Raw genomic sequence first — 18,828 nt, forward strand, 5'->3', positions numbered from 1 at the left:
CAGTGATTTGCTGCCACATCCATGAGCCACCTGAAGGTACCTCATTTATCATCTGAAATCTGAGCCTCCCACTTGGGCCATGTTGGCCCCCAGGACACTATGGCCCGCCTCTGTCACACATCTTGCAAAAGGGACACCTGGTTGGCAACCCAGGCCCATTATTTTTTTTTTCTAATACAGTTGACATTCAATATGATTTTATATTAGTTTCAGGTGTGCAGCATAGTGGTTAGACATTTATGTAATTTACGAAGTGATCGCCCCCATTTGTCTCATCCCCACCTGGCCCTCTGCATGGTTATTACACTATGACTGACTCCATCCCCGAGCTGTACTTTACATCCCCGAGACGATTCTGTGACTGCCCCTTGTCCTTCTTCCAGACCCACTATTCCTCAGCGTCCTGGGTGACGTCACCTAGTTCTAGCCGAAGCCTCTGTCTTCACTCCACCCTGGTCCACCCCCAAGGCCAAGGCCAGCCTCTGGCTCTCGCTCTGTGCTCTGTCTCCACTCCCTCTTCTCTCATGATTCCCTCTTTGGCTGAGTTAGTCGCACCCTTTCAACCTCCTGGTTCCACATGAATCCGGCCCATCCAGCAAGGATCTGCCTTCCCTTGTTCCCACCTTCCACAGGGAGGGGAGACTGACACAAAGCCCTACCCCACTGCATGGCCAACAGCAGACTTTGTATGTTTTTCCTCTAACATTTCCAGTCTCCTCCAGGGCCACCTGGGACATGCGCACTGAGCCTGAGCTTAACCTCAACCTGCCGCATTCTTTTGCACGTCTATGTCTCTGCTCCCTCTGGCAGGAGGGCCTTCCACAGACACCACCCCTAGGGTCAGGCACAGGAGAGCTCGTCTGAACCCACTCAGTTTGCAAGTTGCACGCCCTCCAAGCCGGCGGACTCTCTTCTGCATATGCGTTTTATTTGTTTTGGACAATGTTTTAAACACCAGTAGATTGACAGTAAAATCCAGATTTCCAGATGGGCTGAGAAAATGGCAACACAGAACCTTTATTCCACGTGGCAACAGGTAGCTGGATGACAGCCCTGCCTCTGGGACCTATGCCCGTGGGTTCACTGCTGTTCCCCCCACTTCATATCACCCCAAAAGCATCCTCTGTCTCCCTTTACTAACATATGATTCCTGCCCAGATCTAGTGAGTTTGTTATTTTCTCAACTTAAGTCAAGCATCTCTTCTTCTCTAAAATATCCCTGAAGGTACCCATTTCACTGGACCCCTGTAACACTTTCTGGGGGACTCATTTTTGTAAATGAATGTAATTATACATGACATGGAAGGCCAGTAGGCATGGACACTGACAGAAACAAATACAAAAACATGCTCGAGTTGGTTGAATGCTTATTTTGTGCCAGGTATTACGTGCACTGTTTTGCTACGACCTTGTCAACTCCTCAAACCAGCTTTTGACATGGATTCTATTATCTTCCCTTCAAAGATTGGCAAATGGAGACTGATGTAAGAGACAAAAGCTTCTCCAGGTACAGAGCCGCTCAGTCAGAGACATGAAATAAAAGCGCAGGGATTTCTGGCTCCACAGCCTGTGGTTTTAACTACTGCACCACACTGACCTCTGCGTTTGGAGCATGGGATTTCTAATTCTTGCACATACTACCTGCTAGAAGTACAAAAGCTAGGAACCGACCCAGGCCTGTTGGAAACTGAAGCCAGAACTGTCCTCTGGGTGGGGCCTTTGTCTCTCCTCCTTAAGATCAGACGTGCTGCTGGTCCATAGCTGGTGGCTCACCAGGCGATCAGAATTGATAAGGGGGCGATAAACCGCCACTGTGAACCGACTGGAGGTAAAACACTGGGGGCTGACAGGTTGCCCCAAATTGGAAACCAGGTTATTTACTTGACAATGGTTAAGATACCCGTCCAGGCACAAATTCATCCATTGGAAAGGGCAAGTCATTCACTACAAATTTAAGTGTGTGTGCGTGTGTGTGCGCGCACACACCAGTATAGCATTAGAGCTAAGAGCCTAGCTTCTGAAGGAAGCATCTCTGAGTTCAAATTCTGGCCTCTGATGTAACTTGAGTGACCTTGAGCAAGTCACCTAACTTCCCTGCGCTTCTGTTTTTCTTTTGTCTGTCTGTTTTGTTTTTCACCTGGATAATGGGGGTAATGATGGTACCTCCCCAACCCATGTCGTTTTAAGTATCCGGATGCCTGATCCAGAGTAAATACTACCAAAGGTAAAGTTTAGAACTCTCACTGCTAACCGTGGCCTGAAAAACATCTACCTCTCGATCACAATCAGCTTCAATCAGACCCAATCCGTAAGGAGCCATAACTTTGAAAACCACTCAGACCCCTTCCGTGTAATTTCATAGTAGATCTGAAACAGTTTAGCGGCACCAGGCCAGGCGGTAAGCGAGAAGAGGGAGCCTGTCTGTGTTTACAGCCTCTGACAAATGTGCTCTCATCTCCTCCTGACAGATTCTCCCCCTGACTGATCCATCAGCCTCTCCTCTCCTCACCTGAATCGCAGTCTTCATAATAGTCTTGAAATTCAGATGGATTTTACACCACAAATAAAAATGAATTTAAATGCCTCCGTTCCCCACCAGCAACGCGAGTACTGTAAATGTCAAGTGCATGCAGTTTTGCAAAGCTGTTCAGCTGCACTGAGCGATGGGTGACCTCGCGTCACCTTTGCTAAATCTGCATTAGCTCCGTGGCAGTCACCTGTATGAGGAAACAATCTGTGCTTCTCCTTCCCACTTATGGGTGAAAAATGTGACGGGGCTTTTAGCTCGGCCTGTGGCATCCTCTGGGGGATTAAGAAATGGCCAGGAAACCATCCAAGCGCAGGTCCACTCAGGGGCTCTGCTGATTGGTGGTCTTGGAAGCAAAAGAGAAATGTAAAATAAAACCACACTCCAATACACACCATGAATTTCTCCATAAGCAACCCAGCAAGGTTCTCCAAATGACAATTAGCTTTCTGTCGGCCAATGGAAAAGAGGCAGCTAGGATAAAGAAAAATGGGAGCGCACAGACAATTCTCTCACTCTGTCCACAGTGTCAGATCGAGCCCCGATGGTGTGCCGACCACGAAGAGCAATTTTGCTCACGAAGACGAGGGCTTGCGTCTTGAAATTCACTGTTCATCTTCCATCATTACAGAAGGTCTAAGATTCAATGAGGAGATGATTCATGGCCAGGAAATGGCCCCCCAAATGGGATGCGGCATGAAATTGGAGGCAGGCAGCAGGAGAGACCTTATATTCAACTCTACAGAAAACCTGAGGTCTTGTGTTTTCTAAAATTCTTCTATCAAGAAGATAATTAACCAACAGTTATTATAGAACCAAAGGTATAGATGTGAGCACAGAAATATACCCAGAGGGAGAGACGGGAAGGAAGGGAAGGTGGAAGAAAAAGGAAAAACAGGAGAAAGAAAGTTGTTCTTGGGGTGCCGCCTAGCCCTATAGACATCGTGATAAGCTTTCTTAACTAAAGGAAATTGAGGTATAAAGAAAATACTGCTGCCTTCTGTGAAAGCCCACGTGGGCCAAGGGGCTGCCTCTTCGGAAGCAGGCGGACTTATTATGTTGGCACCTCTGTCATCTCTTGTCACTTCAATTCCACTTTATCAAATTACTGATTTTGCCAGAAGCCTTCGGAGTAAATGGAGAGGGATGTAACACACATACAGAAGCAAGTGTCATCACTTCAATGGTGGCATTCCATAATTATACGTCAGAGTGACAGAAGTCCCAGAGTACATTTGAGGAGCTGATGGAGACACGGCTGCTGCCCCCCTATGTGGCCTCATACCATAGCACTGTCCGAGGGAGGGGTGGGTGTCCCCCTGCTGAGGGACACACACTGCCCTCTGGGGTGCTCAGGGTTTGCATCCTGACTTTTACATTAAGAGACGGAACCCTGCTATACAAACTATCCCCAACACCTCACCCCTACTTCCAGCCACATTGGGAGACCCTGAAAATGTACAGCCCAAATGTACATGTCACCACACACACACACACACACACACACAAAAAAAAAAAATCAGAAAACAGTTTAGAGAGAAGAAAAGTCATGCTGAACAGAGGAAATGCAAAGTCCTCAGAGTGTAAGAAGTCAAAAACAGCAGTAGGCATTCTGGTTGCCAAAGGTTTGGTTCATTCAGGTCTTGTTAGTCACGTGACAGGTCAAGTTTAGAAAACAACAGGAGAATGCTTTAGAATAGGCTTCCTCTGAAGTGTCTGACTCAACCCACCAGTCTATGACAAAGCATCAAAATGTGTGTGTGTGTGTGTTACTCTTCATCTGAAAACTTCTCCCCACCAGTAAGCACTGCAGAGCAGCCATAGGCTTGGGGACATCAGAGCCATCAGGGCACAGGAGCCCAAGGCAGTGCGGGTCAGAAAAACGGAGCTGTGCTGCTGGCTTCCCTTGACCAGCAAGCTTTTCTGGATGGCTCACTGATCTTGCTCGTGATGGAACTGATATTGTTTTCACAGCCACCGGCGATGTTTCAAACACCACTGGCAAAGAAAGGAAACCGGAGAAAAGAGAAATTGTTGGGCAGAGACATGCTTGTGAATTTCACAGAAGACCGAGGGAACTAGAAACACCCAGAATTTTTGGAAGCCAGGCAGAGAACGCGCTTTCGCTGTGATGTGAGCACAATACCCAGGGCAGATCTCTGATGGCAGAGCAGGTGGGGACAGATAACAAAGACCATGGACACACGTTTAACCCAAGTGGTAGTTCCATTTGTCCAACTCCCAACGTACACGCACACGGTCTACCAGCCTGTAAACATGCGGAGAACGCCAAGCCGCATCGAAACACCTTTGCCTGCAAATGAGAGCATCACACAACTCACACCAAGCTAAGATCATCCAGTGAATTTAAGCTTCCATGTCGTTATTTCAACAGATGTGAGATTAACATTCCTTAAAATAATACCCGGCAGTTGCCTTTTATTGGAAAGCAAATTTTGTTTTGAGACGTCCTCACCTACCTTATTAATCAGCAGATGATGGAGCTATCACAAAATCAGGACTGAAAAACTCTGCTCCAATAATAATGGCATTTGACGATAATCGTTACCGTTGCAGAGAGAAACATCGTTACAAACTGTGGAATGACGTCAAAATTAGCCAGGAGAATGTACCTGCAATTCAGTTCTCTGACCTCCCTGGGTCCAAGGCATTAAAAGTAACATTTGCTCTGCTCGGATGCGCTCTGCCATGGAAACTGTGAACTCTTGCCAAGAAAGAGAGACGGTGAGAACGTGAAGAACCACGGTCTTTTAACAGTTGGAGATCCACACCCAGCGGAACGAAAAGATAAAGGGAGGGAGTGGGGACGCTAAATGAGGCGGAAATTACCTTCCCTCACTGCCCTCCAAAACATCGCACGCACACAATTTCTGGAATAGAAAGTTGCTATTCATGTGACCACAGCATGATGGAAACCGAGGAAGCCTCTTTCAACCCAAAGTGCACAGATCAGTCTTATGAACATGCCCTGAAAATCCCAATATTATATATTATGTAACACACGTAATATTATATAATGGTATATAGTATGTGACATATTATATATAATAACCATCAATGACATTCAACTAAAATGTGAAAGAAGTTAAAGGATGAATGGGATATCTTCCCTGAAGAGAAGTATACGACTAACATAAAAATCAGCCCCCGTTTTTTAAATAAATTGCGTTATGCATTCTTCATTGAAACCATCAGAAGTAACACAACAGATTGCAAGACGGAAAACAATGACAAGCATTTTACAATACGATTGTCTTTAAGTGTCTCATATCAGCCCATGCGTCACTTTTGCAAGCCACCGTCCAGCAAGGCTTAACCACTGGATTTACATCACTGAGTTCTTGTTTTGTTTGAAACCAACACAATGGAAAAGACTGGCTTACCTTTCTGTCCTCTATTTCCACACAGGTATTGCAGTCGGCTTTGATATCCTGGGAGGAGGCGTAAACGAAAGAGAAAGAACAGGAGTCAGAGTCATGGTCAGGGAACATTCAATGCTGTCGTTGAAATGCCCTTTAAAATAATAACGAGTCCACGCTCCTACTGGTGTTTCTTGAACCGTTGCTCTTTAGAGTGTATTTTAGACGTATATGCCTTCGTGTTTGCATTAGACACATATGGATGTCATAACTCCGCTTTATTAAATGCAGGTGTGGGGTAAGGCAGAGGCTATGGATCAGAGGCCACAACAAAGAGAAGCTGATGGCTTGTAAAATAATAGGCTCCCCAGACAGCTTTGTTCACATCTGCAGAGACTGCCTTTAATCAGACTTAATGTCTCTCCCATTCCAGAGCTAGGACAGTCAAATCATCCCCCCTCAACACAAAACCATCATGTTTATTTTTTATCCTTCCTTTCTTCCATCCATCTATCCATCTATCCATCCACCCATCCATCATTCATCCATTTTTCATCCACCTACCCTTCCATCCATCCATCCATCCATCCATCCATCATCCATCCATCCATCCATCCATCCATCCATCCATCATCCATCCATCCATCCATCCATCCATCCATCATCCATCCATCCATCCATCATCCATCCATCCATCCATCATCCATCCATCCATCATCCATCCATCCATCCATCATCCATCCATCCATCCATCCATCCATCCATCCATCCATCCATCCATCCATCCATCATCCATCCATCCATCCATCATCCATCCATCCATCCATCCATCCATCCATCATCCATCCATCCATCATCCATCCATCCATCCATCCATCCATCCATCCATCCACCCATCCATCCATCCATCTATATTGCATACCTACTTTGTTAATGAATTTTTTCCTTGTTGCTCTGAAATGTAATGGTGGGGGGAAAAAAAGCAAAAAACAAAACAAACAAAAAAACATGTTTTCTACACTCAAGGAACTTGCCAGTCAGACAGAATGGTAGACACATGCACACAAGCAACTGTGACATTCATTTACAGATTCAAAAGGTATGTACTGACTACCTATTGCTTGCCAGGCCTTGCTCTAGGCATGGAAGACTCAAAAACCTACCATTACTATGGCAGGCTGTGCCAGAGGGAGGCGTAGCTTCTGCCAGAAAAGACGCACAATAAAAAAAGAAAAATCAATAAATGGTTGGTATTTTAGGTGAGGATACATACTATGAGGAAAAATAAAGCAGGGAGCAGAGGATGGGAAATGCTGGGGGGAGGAGAATAAACTTTTACATTGAAAGAGAACCAGCAACTGAGTAAAGGCTTGAAGGAAGTTACAGAATGAGCCCTGTAGCCATGTGGGGAAGGAGAGTCCGGGGGGAAACAGCATTGGACACAGTCAAGCTAGAGGGCGAGGCCTCTGAGGCTGGAGGGAATTAGGAAAACCGTGGGAAACGAGATCAGCGGAGGACACTGGCTTTTATTCTGCGTCGTAAGGAGAACTGACTCTGGGTGGTGAACACACAATGGGATTTATAGATGATGTAATACAGAATTGTACACCTGAGATCTATGTAATTTTACTAACAATTGTCACCCCAATAAATTTAAAAAATAAATTTAAAAAAAGAACCACTTAGAATTACCTTTTTTATTATTTTGATAAAATACACATTAACATTTGCAATTTTGACCATTATTTTTAGTGTATAATTCAGGGGCATGAAGTCTATTTACACTGTTGTGCAACCTTCACCAAAATCCATCTCCAGACTTTTTCATCTTCCCAACCTGAAACTCTGTCCCCATTAGGCAAAGACTCCCCATCCCCCCTCCTTCAGCCCCACAACCATCATTCTACTTTCCGTCTCTATAAATTTGACCACTGTAGGGACCTCATCGTGTCAGTCTGCTAGGCCGCCCTGGCAAAATCCCACAGCCTGGGTGGCTTAAACGAAAGAAATTTATTTGCTCACAATGCTGGAAGCTAGAAGGCCAAAGTCAAGGTGCTGTTACGGTTGATTTCTGGTGGGACCACTTTCAGGCTTGTAGGTGGCCATCACCTGGTGTCTTCTCTGTGCACGGAGACAGAGACGACTCTGGGGTCTCCTTTTCTTATAAGGACACCAGTCCTATTGGATCAGGGCCCCACCCTTAGGGCCCTATTTAACCTGAATCACGTCTCAAAAGCCCGATATCCAAATACAGTCACTTTGGAGCGTTGGGCTTCAACATACGAATTTGGGGGTGAGGTTGAATTCAAGTCAACAGTACTCATAGAAAAGGAATCATCCAGTATTAGCTCTTTTGTGCCTGGCTTCTGTCGTTTCCCATAATGTCTCCATCCAAGGTTCATCCATACAGCAACATGTGCCAGAATGTCATTCCTTTTCGAAGGCTGGATTTTATTCCATTGTACGTACAAACCACATTTGGGTCATTCACTCCTCATCCATCAATAGATACTGGGTTTTTTCACTTTAGGGCTCTTGTGAATAACGCTGCTAGGAACACAAGTGTCCACCTATCTCATCAAGCCCCTGCTTTCAATTATTTTGCATATATGCCCAGACGTGGAATCACTGGATCAGAGGCTAATTCCACGGTTAGTTATTTTAGGAACCGCCATACTATTTTCCACAGCGGCTGCACCGTTTTTCCCTTCCCATCAGCAGTGCACAAGCATTCCAATTACTCCACACCCCCACCAGCAACCTTGTTTTCATGCAGAGGTTTTGAAGAGAGACATGCTCTGACATCAGTTTTAATAGAATAGACAGTTGAGAACCAAGAGGGCAGGTGAGGAGACCAGTTTGGAGGCTCCTGCAGGATGATGGCGGGGAAGGCTGGTGGGAGGCGACATGAAGAGACAGGTCTGAGTCTGGGCAGAGTCAACAGATGTCTTGAGATACTGGACGTGGAACGGGAGGATAATTTGAAGGTCATGGACCATTCCAAGGTTTCTGGGCTAAGTGTGCTGGCAGAGGAGAAGCAGGGACTATGGCGGTGTGTGTGGTGTAAGTGTCTTCACATGATGGGGGCTCAGCTTTGGGTGAGTTACGTGTATCAAAGTGTTTAGTCTCTCACCAAGAAGTAGTTGGTTTCACGCGGCTGATGCATCCACAGAACAGGGATGATAGAAGTGGAAGGCCGTTACCATAGTGATTTATTAAACATAGCAAATGCCAGGTCTGTGTGACTCACGAGTGGAACAAATGGGACAGTATCACAAGGTGAAGATTTTGTTTTCCACCTAACCAGCTTTTAACATCGGCAAAGTGGGATCGAAAAAGCAAGTGATGAGCGAATGCCTCTTTGGTGCTAGGTGCTTCACACTTGTCGCTAACCCTCCCGCCCCCAACACAGCCAGGCAAGGCTGGTATTATTTAGCTTTTGCCATATGAAAACTGAGATGAGAGCTGTTGTAGTTCACTGGAGATTAAGTCTCTACCTAGAAATGGCTCCTAACCCTGGCACTTTCCATTCCTTTCGGGTGATTGCATTGATTGGAGCCAAGGGGGTTGGTCATTCTGGATAATTTGGGCCATGTGTCTCACTGTGTTTCTCGCGATGGTGAGGGAGGGTCACCGAGCACAAAACTAGCCAGAGAACAGACACAGCGGTGCTTCTCAAAGAGTGTTCCCCCAATCAGCAGCGCCAGCATCACCTGGGGTCGTAAGAAGCACATTCTTAGGCCCCATCCCTGACCTACTGAATCAGAAACTCTGGGATGAGGGACCAGACACCTGTGTGTTATCAAGTCCTCCAGGGGATTCCGCTGTGGGCTCTAGGCTGAGATGCTACAGGACAGTGTGTGGTTCCTTAGCAACCCCTTCCTGCTGTTAGATTCCCACACCGGAACTGTGGCTCCACAGCAGAAAGCCATGCAGCCGCAGGCACGTGTCTGCCCCTTACAAAGCCTCGGTCCCCTCATCTGTAACAAGGGTGAGCTGAAATGCTTGCTATTCAAAGTGGTTGTCTACACCCCAGCAACTATGCTGTCATCAGGGAGCATGTCCAAACGCAGTGCCGCAGTCTTCACCCCAAATATCCTGAATCAGAATCGGCAATTTCACAAGTGTATGGGCTGAATTTGTGTCCCCACATGCACAGGCTGAAGCCCTAACTCCTAGTGTGGCCACATGATGGAGAGGGGCCTCTACGGAAGGAAGTCACGTAACGGGGTCAGAAGAGTGGACTCGGCTCAGATAGAAGAAGTAACTGTCTGTTGTTTAAGCCGCCCAGTCTGTGGCATCCTGGGCAGATTCAGACAAGAGTCCCAGGTGATCTGTAAGGCACAGCCCTAGGGCTTGAGCTCATGGCTGTTCTCACTCATGCCTCTAATTTCATGGCTGAGGTCTCCAACTGACCTTGGACGTGGAGCTAGCAAAACGCCCCTTCCTCTTACTAAGAACCATCTTTGAGGTCATTCTCTACAAGCCGTAAAGAGAAAGCAGAGATTAACTCAGTACAGGAGTGATGAAAAGCACGGATTATTTTTAAACGTAGGAGATGCCATCTAGACAAAAGGTAAGAAAGAGTAGTTCCCTGTCACGTCTGTGCTGTCGTGCCCAGGGGAAGCATACACGTTCTCTCTTTCCTCCACTGAAAATATGTTGAGTTCGCAGCGATGGGTCCATATCCGATTCTGATTTACCCACGCAGAAGTGGCAGGTGTAAATCACCAAATGAACAAAATCAATAAACCAAAGTCAGGTTTTTGTTTTCAAGCAGCCACTGAGGACCCACACAAGCGACCGAAGAAGCCACGTGGCAGAATCAGCGCTCTCAGCACGTCCCTAAGATTATTCAATTTATTCTTGTCAAGAGTAATTTACTAAGCCCACGCTGGATTTTTTATTTAGATGATACTGTTGGTTTGTCTTCCGCTGCAGATCTACGAGAGAGGCGCCCCAGGGGACGGTGGCACTTGCTTCTGAACAATGCTGGACTCAAATTGGAAAAAATGTCACTTTGGTGGGAACAAATTATTGTTCAAATCGCTCTGCGACGAGCTGGTGTCTCCAGATGGGCTCTGACCTGACCTTTTCTGAACCAGCATCGTTGTATAAGTGCTTCGGTCCCACTCAATGACTTTGCTTAGAAAACAGCTCAACTCCTTAAGTGCTTGGTATGAATTTGGAGCCATGCATTCAATGCCAAGCAATCAAATTCCCTCAAGGAAGAAGCCGGACATTCTTTTTTTGTGTGTGTGCAGTGCTAAACCCCAGACTGGGAACATATGGGTTTCCACGCATGCTGTGGGGTCACACTTCTTGGGTTCATAGCACTGGACTCCATCACACTAGTGGTGAGACTGTGCCTCAGTTTCCCCATCTGCAAAATAAGGATGATGGCAATAATCGCCTCACTCGTTGTGAGGCAAAGGTTCTGGGCGTGTGACAAGTCACTGATCGGTGTGAGCGGCCACTGATGACACCCCCCAAAAGTCTCTGTGTGACCTGGTTCTGTCTGAGTGGAGTACTGAGAATTTAAAAACAGTTCTATTTTTAAAGTGTCCTCTTCCAAGGCTTCTGAGTTCTCCTGGCTTTTAAACATCAAAGCACTTGGGAGTCTGTCCTTCGCAGAAGCTGTTCTCTCTCCCGAGAGAGATTTCTTTTCTTCTGCACTTTCTGTGTTGGTTGTTTCTGAGGGGTTTGTAGGGCAGGATGATGTCGGGACACCATTGTCTTGGATCGTGGACCACCATCATTCACAGCTGTGAAGACCCTGAAAGTTCAAGGCCCCCAGGAACAGGTGGAGAGAAATGCCTGCCAATGCGATCAGGGAGGTGTCAGAGGAAAAGCCTGTAGTGCGCTGAATAGTATTACAACTGGCCCAAAGGTGTGCCCAGGTCGTCACCCCTGGAACTTGTGAACGTGACCTTACTTGGAACTCGTATTTGCCGATGTAACTAAACTAAGGATCTTGAGATGAGATCATCCTAGATCATGTAACCATCCAATGACAAGGGTCCTTTGAAGAGACACAGAGAAGAGAAAGCCACATGAAGACGGAGTCAGGGGCTGGAACGATGGTGCCAGAAGCCAACGAACATCTGCGGCCACCAGAAGCTGGAGGAGGCAGGAAGGATCCTCCCCGAGAGGCGATGACAGAAGTCCAGCCCGGCTGATACCTGGATTTCAGACTTCTGGTCTCCAGGACTGTGTGAGAATCAATTTCTGTAGATTTAAGCCACTAAATTTGAGGTATCTGTTTTACAGGAGCCCCAGGAAGCCCATCAAGAGCCTCAAGGAGCTTTCTGCACACATCTCCTGGTTGAGAGTTGGGCTGCTTACCACTGAGAAAAGGAAAGCATGACCTGAGACCACCCTTGTGAAATCTAAGCCCCCCGGGAGAAGAAAACCCCTTTATGGGCACTCCCAGGGCTGTCACGGGCTGTTATGCTCTTGGGCCCTGTGTTTTCAGAAGACAGCCCCGGGAACCTCTGAATGAATTACTCCCATTATGAATCCTGGAAGGTGCAATGGAAAGAAAAGGCCAGGCTGCTTCCATTTGACATGAGCGCTAAGTAAGGACCATACATCTTTGGTGTGTCATTGTTCTCCTGGCCTCTGGTACTCAGCAACGTCCCAGAGAGCATTTCGTAGGAAATACTTTGCAGCTTAAGTCATCTCTGGGGATTTGGCGGGTGTGGGGTGGGGGTGTGGGGGAGGGCCGGCCAAAGGTTCATCTGACAAGCCCAAACCCGGCTTATGATCAACTACCTTTCTACTGGGGAAGAAATCCAAGGGTTTCGCTCTTCCGTTTCAAACACAAAATAAGGCGATGGCATGACAGCTTATAATGTTACAGGAAAGTACATTTCAGCATCACACTCCAAAAAGAATTCAGAAGTGGATTTTAAATTCGGAATCAATGTTACACAGAGGGAAAAAAGAGTTTTCCCTCTACCCTTCTAGGTTCTTGGCTGAGGACCCCCCCGACACCCCCCCCACACACACACCCAATAAAAGATTAACAGGAGAAAAACAGACGTTTAATAACAGGCATACCTCCAGTACACATGGGAGAGAGCTGGGAAAACTGAGTACCTCCCTGAAATGGCCCAGGCTACCGCCTCCAACACCACATTCAGCTAAAGACAAAAGAAGATATTGGGGGTGGACAGGAGGCCAGTGATTGGAAATTACCAGGGAGCACAGTGAATAGGGGGTGGTGTGATGCAGACCGAAGTCTTCCTGGTACAGAGAGGGAGACACCCTTAAAAATGAAGATTTCCCTCATAAATGAAAATGGCTGTCACCAAAGGGTAACTTTTACTGGGTTTTCAGAGCTTCTCTTGTATCAGCAGCTTCTCAAAATAATAATAATAATAATAATAATAATAATAATAATCCCCAAATTATCCTTATGCCAAACTGGCATGTGTTGGGGTGGCAAATTCTGCTCCCCTTCAGGTGTAAATGATTTCCTTTTCAATAGCAGTTTTTCTGATAGCTTGGACACTAGAGTTTCCTATTGTTCTGAAAATAACAATGACTTCTAATTTTAAAGAAGCCAACCAAGATGAGTTTAAATTCTTGGACTTGGAACACATGGGTGATTTACTGCAACCTAAATGCTTCATTGCTTTGACCTTCATAAAGACTCAGACTTTGAAAATAAACAGAAGCCATAAGGACCCTTTGGCCCAATGCTTCCATTCTGCAGATGAGAAAACTGACTATTGGCAGAGCACAGGGAACTGACTTTGATAGTTAATGACAGAAGGATTGAAACCCAGCTGGTCTACCTGCCATGTATCTTACACTTTCCTCTTTACCATCTATTGTCCTTCAATCTGAATATGTAAATCAGTGTCCTAAATTTAATTGCCCTATTTAAGGATGATGATTCTGCCTCAATTTTTTAAAACATTGAGTAACTCAGTTATCTTGTAACCATAAGTTGGTGTAAATTTGAAGTCATATGTGCTTTTCAGCTAAATTCTTCAGTCTGTGTTCACGCCACTCGAAAGACCAAGATTCCATGTTGCTTGAATACATGGAGAATGGTCTAAAACATTTGCACAGACTTCACCCACTTAGTAACACGTCTCTCTTCACAAATGTTCTCAGCCACTGCAACACCACAGATGGCCAGCAGATGGGAGCAAACTACTTCGCAAAAACAACCAAAGCTCTAGGTAATAAGACCAGGACATTCAACTCACTGTGTCTGTCAACTTCTTGAAATACCATCATCTTTCTGCTCCCTCAAAATTTAAGTCTCAAATGACTATGTGTTTTAATTAATAAGTCTTCATTACTTAAAAGGAATGTGATAATTTGAGGAGGTGTCTTTTGAGTATGTGTTTAAGAAGTTTCAGTATGAAAAGAGACACCTGTTTCAAACCACAGGATATTCTGAAAACGCTTAAGTTCCCATCTAAATGTGAAGACAATCAAGAACTGAAGAGTTATTTCATCTGAAATCCTACAAGTGGCAAAAAAAAGGTATGTAAACCATGATCTCAACATAAATCCATTCAACCAAGAGAGTCGAGTCTGCCTTAGTTGGCTGGGTCAGTATACAAAGTGCTGACTTTCTAAACATTTGGAGGAATTTTAAGGAGGTTCAGGGGATATTTTCTTAGGGAGAAGGGGTAGCAGGAAAGATCTGTACAGCCAGAAAGACCCCCAAAACATTTCTCACACCCAGCTTTTGTGCAAATACAGATAACGAGGCATTCATCTTAGAATATTGTTTTTCTTTAAGTATAACACCCTCACCCCATGATTATTTTGTTCTCTCCATCTTTTTTTTTGCAGCTTGGTTGTCAGGGGACAAGGGCGAGCTGGCAGGAACCCTGGCAACCCAGGGCTGCAGGCTCAGCACAATTAAATTTGATAAGGAGGATGGGGGCGCCCCCAGGTAGGCCCAAAATGTCAGGAGGTGAACTCAAACCAAGGCTCTGTTTGCAAATAAGAGCTATGCATTGCCATCACAGCAGGGGTGTAATGAGATCGCTTTTAATTAACTGTAAAAGTAATTACCCATATTAGATGTAAATCGCACTTGTTTTTACATGAGGTGAATAATTCCAGCGCAGATTTTAAGAATAATACTTCTGGAGGAGCTGTCAGCTGGGAACTCTCTCAAGTCTCTGTGTTTTAAAACAGTATAGGGAGAAACGTACCAGGCTGGAGAGCCCTGGCTTTGCCACCTGGCTGCTTCTCCTTCTCTTTCCACTGATGTCAGGCCCCAGCTTTGGAACACACCCTCCCCACAGCTCTATGCTCAGAGAAGCACCACACGACAGAAGCTTCCAAATCTGGGGAGATTTTTTTTTCCATTTGTTTGTTTTTGGCTTTTGGCTTTCGGCCTCCTGCATGATCCCGGCACTTCCTTTGATGGGCTCTTGTGAATAACTAAAGAACCAGAAGGCAGATGAAGGAAGAAGGCTAACCGGCCAGTGGTGTGTGCCCTGGAGCAGTGCAAATGGATTCTGTCCAAAGGACAAAATAGATCCCCAAGGGGGACGTGGGGTCAGGAGAGACCCAGCCAGCCTCATGGTGACCCCAGGCTGGAGATGGGACTTGAAAGTCCCAGGGCAGAACGTCTGGAAAGGACAGATGTCTGCATGACCAGCAGCAAAACCAAAAGGCAGGGGGCTCCCTGAGACATCTAAATAGCACGAGAAAACGGTCCAGTGTTGGGAGGGAGCAAAGGTAAAACCAGACTCGTCGGGTGGGGGGACCCTGTTAAGATGCATTCTCCTGGGCTCTGGAAATTCCCGACTTAGAAAAGACGGATGTGGGCCCCTGAACCTCCCATTTGAGCCACGGTGAAGCATAAACAGCCAGGATGGAGTTTGCAAATATGAAATCACTGGGTAATTATTTATACTTTGATAGGCACCTTCATTAAGGGATTTGAGGATGCAATTATCAAATTGAAGCTAGTGCACTCCAGCTAAGCAAGCGAACTGAAGACCGGGAAAGAGGGCTGCAGAAAGACGACTTCATGCCCATCCAGGCAGCATGTAACTTTGGAGTCAATGAGGTCCCTTCAAAAAAGAAACAGCCTGGTATTTGAATAGCATGTCTACCCTTGCAATTCTTTTCCTGCTTACAACCACTTCTGAGTTTTTGTTGCTGTTGTGTTGCTAGTAATGCTTGTTTTTGATCTCCTTAAAACAACGCCAAGTGGTGGGGAGAGGGGGAAGCAGGAAATGTGCTGGTTTGATATTCTGCCCAGAGAACTTAATCCAGTTCAAGTTCAACGGAAAGACAGGTCAGAACTGGAAATTGTATCTCTTACAGGGAGCTTTTATTCCTTTCTGTAAGGGCCACACATGTTTTCCCAGTGCTTCCTATATCTGATACCCTAAATACATCTGACTCCCACATAGTCTATATAAAGGATTCAAAATAAGAAAGAAAAACAAGGACTGTAGTTTGGTTCTTAATTAGCATATCAACCTCTTGAGGAAACGCGACATAGTAACATTTGGCGATACGAAGATAATTAAATGATTATTGGAGGGGACATGCAATGAGAAGTTGTACTGCAACTTACCCTCCAAGTGTGGCTCAAAATATATAAGAGAGAAGCCTCAGGAATGAATCTACTTTTGTGTCAAATCCTGACTCTGCCACTTAATAGCTCCATGGCTTTACGAGGCAACTTCTCTGCCTTAGTTTCTGTTTTTGAGGAAATGGGGTTAATTTATTTTCCTGATACCATCAGGCTGGTGTTCATATAAGTGAGATAATGTACATAAAAGGTTGTCCCATAGGTAGGGGTCAGAATGCTTGTTACTATAGCTGCGATTTTTAAATTTTATTATATATACATATCCATTATATATTATTCAGTACATTACATAACTTTATTGTAATTCTTCTTCTTCCTCAATATGAGATGCTTCTAAACACTGCCTGTAACTGTTCCAGGTCATAGCTATTGCAGTCCATTAAATGACCCCACTGGAGGCAAACAAAGATGCAATTTCTAAAAGGACAAGTCTCCTGGGAATTGATGCTGATGGATAGTCTATTTCAATACCCACTAAACCACTCTTGGAAGGACCCTAACACAAGGACTAAACAAAACCACTTAACTGAGTATTTAATTTCCTCCTAGGAATCAGACATCCCACAAAGACATCCAATGGTCACAGCAAAGCAAGATTTCTGTCAATTAGAGAAGACATAGCACAGCTGAAGTTCAACAACATTGTGCAGATTATGGGGGAAACATTTAGCGTTCTTGGGTTACCTGTTGCATGTACGGATATAAGCTGCCAGTTTCCAAGAAATGACTCTGCTCTAAGGCACTGACAGAGATCTGCTGATGGCTGGCTGGTGCCACAGTTCTCCTGGGAAAAAGGTCCTTGCAGCATTCTTGTCAACCGGGGTTTCTTGGGAAGCAATGTTTTCTGTCCCTGAGACCTTGGTTTGGCATTTTGCTTTCTGGTGGAAAATAGATAGTGCCCTTTGCACAAGACTAAGTAACCAACTCTCTGTTCCAGGATTACAAACTCGACAGCCTTAAGTAATCTACATGGTCAAAATGGTTGCCGTCACTCTCACCTACGCTGAACCAACCTGGACTTAAAATAGATCTCTCTCTCTCTCTCTCTCTCTCTCTCTCTTTTCTTTATTCTCTCGACTTTCTACACTCTGGAATGAGTGTTAGGAATAACGTTAAGTGTAGAATACTTACTATTGGAGGGCTAAACTTTATATAAACTAGTATAATAGAAAAGTTATTCAATCCATGTGTATATACCTTCTTTCATCAAAGAACATATAGATAATCATTTTCTTGGTTTAGTTTCCAATGGAAACTAAAGTTTGACAACATAGGCCTAAGAGTTAATATGCAAGAAACAAGTGTTTATTTTTATTACAATAAATGTATAAATCTAAATACATGGACGTGAACATCTGATCCCTACGAGTGAATTTAAAAAATCACCAGAGAAACAGCCACGTAAGCTTTCTACAGAAAAATGAAAGAGAGGAAAATAAGTATGTATTTTCTTTCTGATGCTATGTGATTTATTAGTAATCCATTCTGTGAAACATATCAATTTTCACATGCGTGCAGGAAAAATGTGCCTTAAAATAGACAGTTTACCATAATTACATTTCTCTGATTGTTCACCCTTTCCCCAGTGCCATGTTTACTTTGCAGAAACTGCCATTTGGTTTTTATACGCAAGAAGAGAATTAAGAATATCCTCTTTAAAGTTTTCATTACTTCTCTTTTGCAGTGGGAGGCCCACACGATTTCTAGAATGTAGATGCTATATTGGGAGACAGCCGCAGAAATCCAGCCTACCCCTTAGGATGTCTTAACTATCTCACTGATCCATGTTGTCCTGGGAATGAGGTAAGAAAATACATGTTGGCGATTCCAAATCATGAAGGCTGAGCTCTTTAAACACAGAGACTTTGTCACTTTAACCACTCTGGGTAAAATCCCTATACAATATATTTCACCGTCTTCACTTTCTAGAACATGGATGGTTGGTTTTGGTATTGAAAACTCGGTACAATACCATCCCCACACTTCTGGTAACCTTAGAAGGGATGACCCTCCTGCTAAATACCCCAAACTATTCTGTCCTTGAAGAGATGTGGGTGCATTCCAATGTTTTCCCAGCACCTGCCTCCATGGTCAGCTGCACTTACTGCTATCGTGTTACTTAATTTGGTTCCTGATTCACAACCAGGTATCTCGGGACGGCTTTAGAGTCTCAGCCTCTTACAGATAAATTGTATGTTCTGTTCTGTTTTTTTGTTTGTTTGTTTGCTTGTTTGTTTTATGACTTCCAGATGTGTGAATTTCAGATAATCAAGTATAACAGAGAACTCTGATTTCTCCTATAGTAATTAGCGGATTAATAACTTTTTAAAAAT

General features: G+C 44.9%; 1 protein-coding gene across 33 annotated transcripts in view; it reads right to left on the reverse strand.

Moving 5' to 3' along the window:
* Positions 1–18,828, reverse strand: part of RBFOX1 (RNA binding fox-1 homolog 1) — a 1,997,160-nt gene that overhangs the window by 886,317 nt on the left and 1,092,015 nt on the right. For all 33 annotated transcript variants that reach the window (XM_074323048.1, XM_074323033.1, XM_074323028.1 and 30 more), the window contains one exon: positions 5,932–5,979. In XM_074323048.1, the coding sequence (XP_074179149.1) occupies positions 5,932–5,979 (48 nt within the window). The remainder of the gene's footprint in view (positions 1–5,931; positions 5,980–18,828) is intronic.

Source organism: Rhinolophus sinicus, linkage group LG18 (genome assembly GCF_036562045.2).
Source record: "Rhinolophus sinicus isolate RSC01 linkage group LG18, ASM3656204v1, whole genome shotgun sequence".
Taxonomy (NCBI): Eukaryota; Metazoa; Chordata; class Mammalia; order Chiroptera; family Rhinolophidae; genus Rhinolophus; species Rhinolophus sinicus.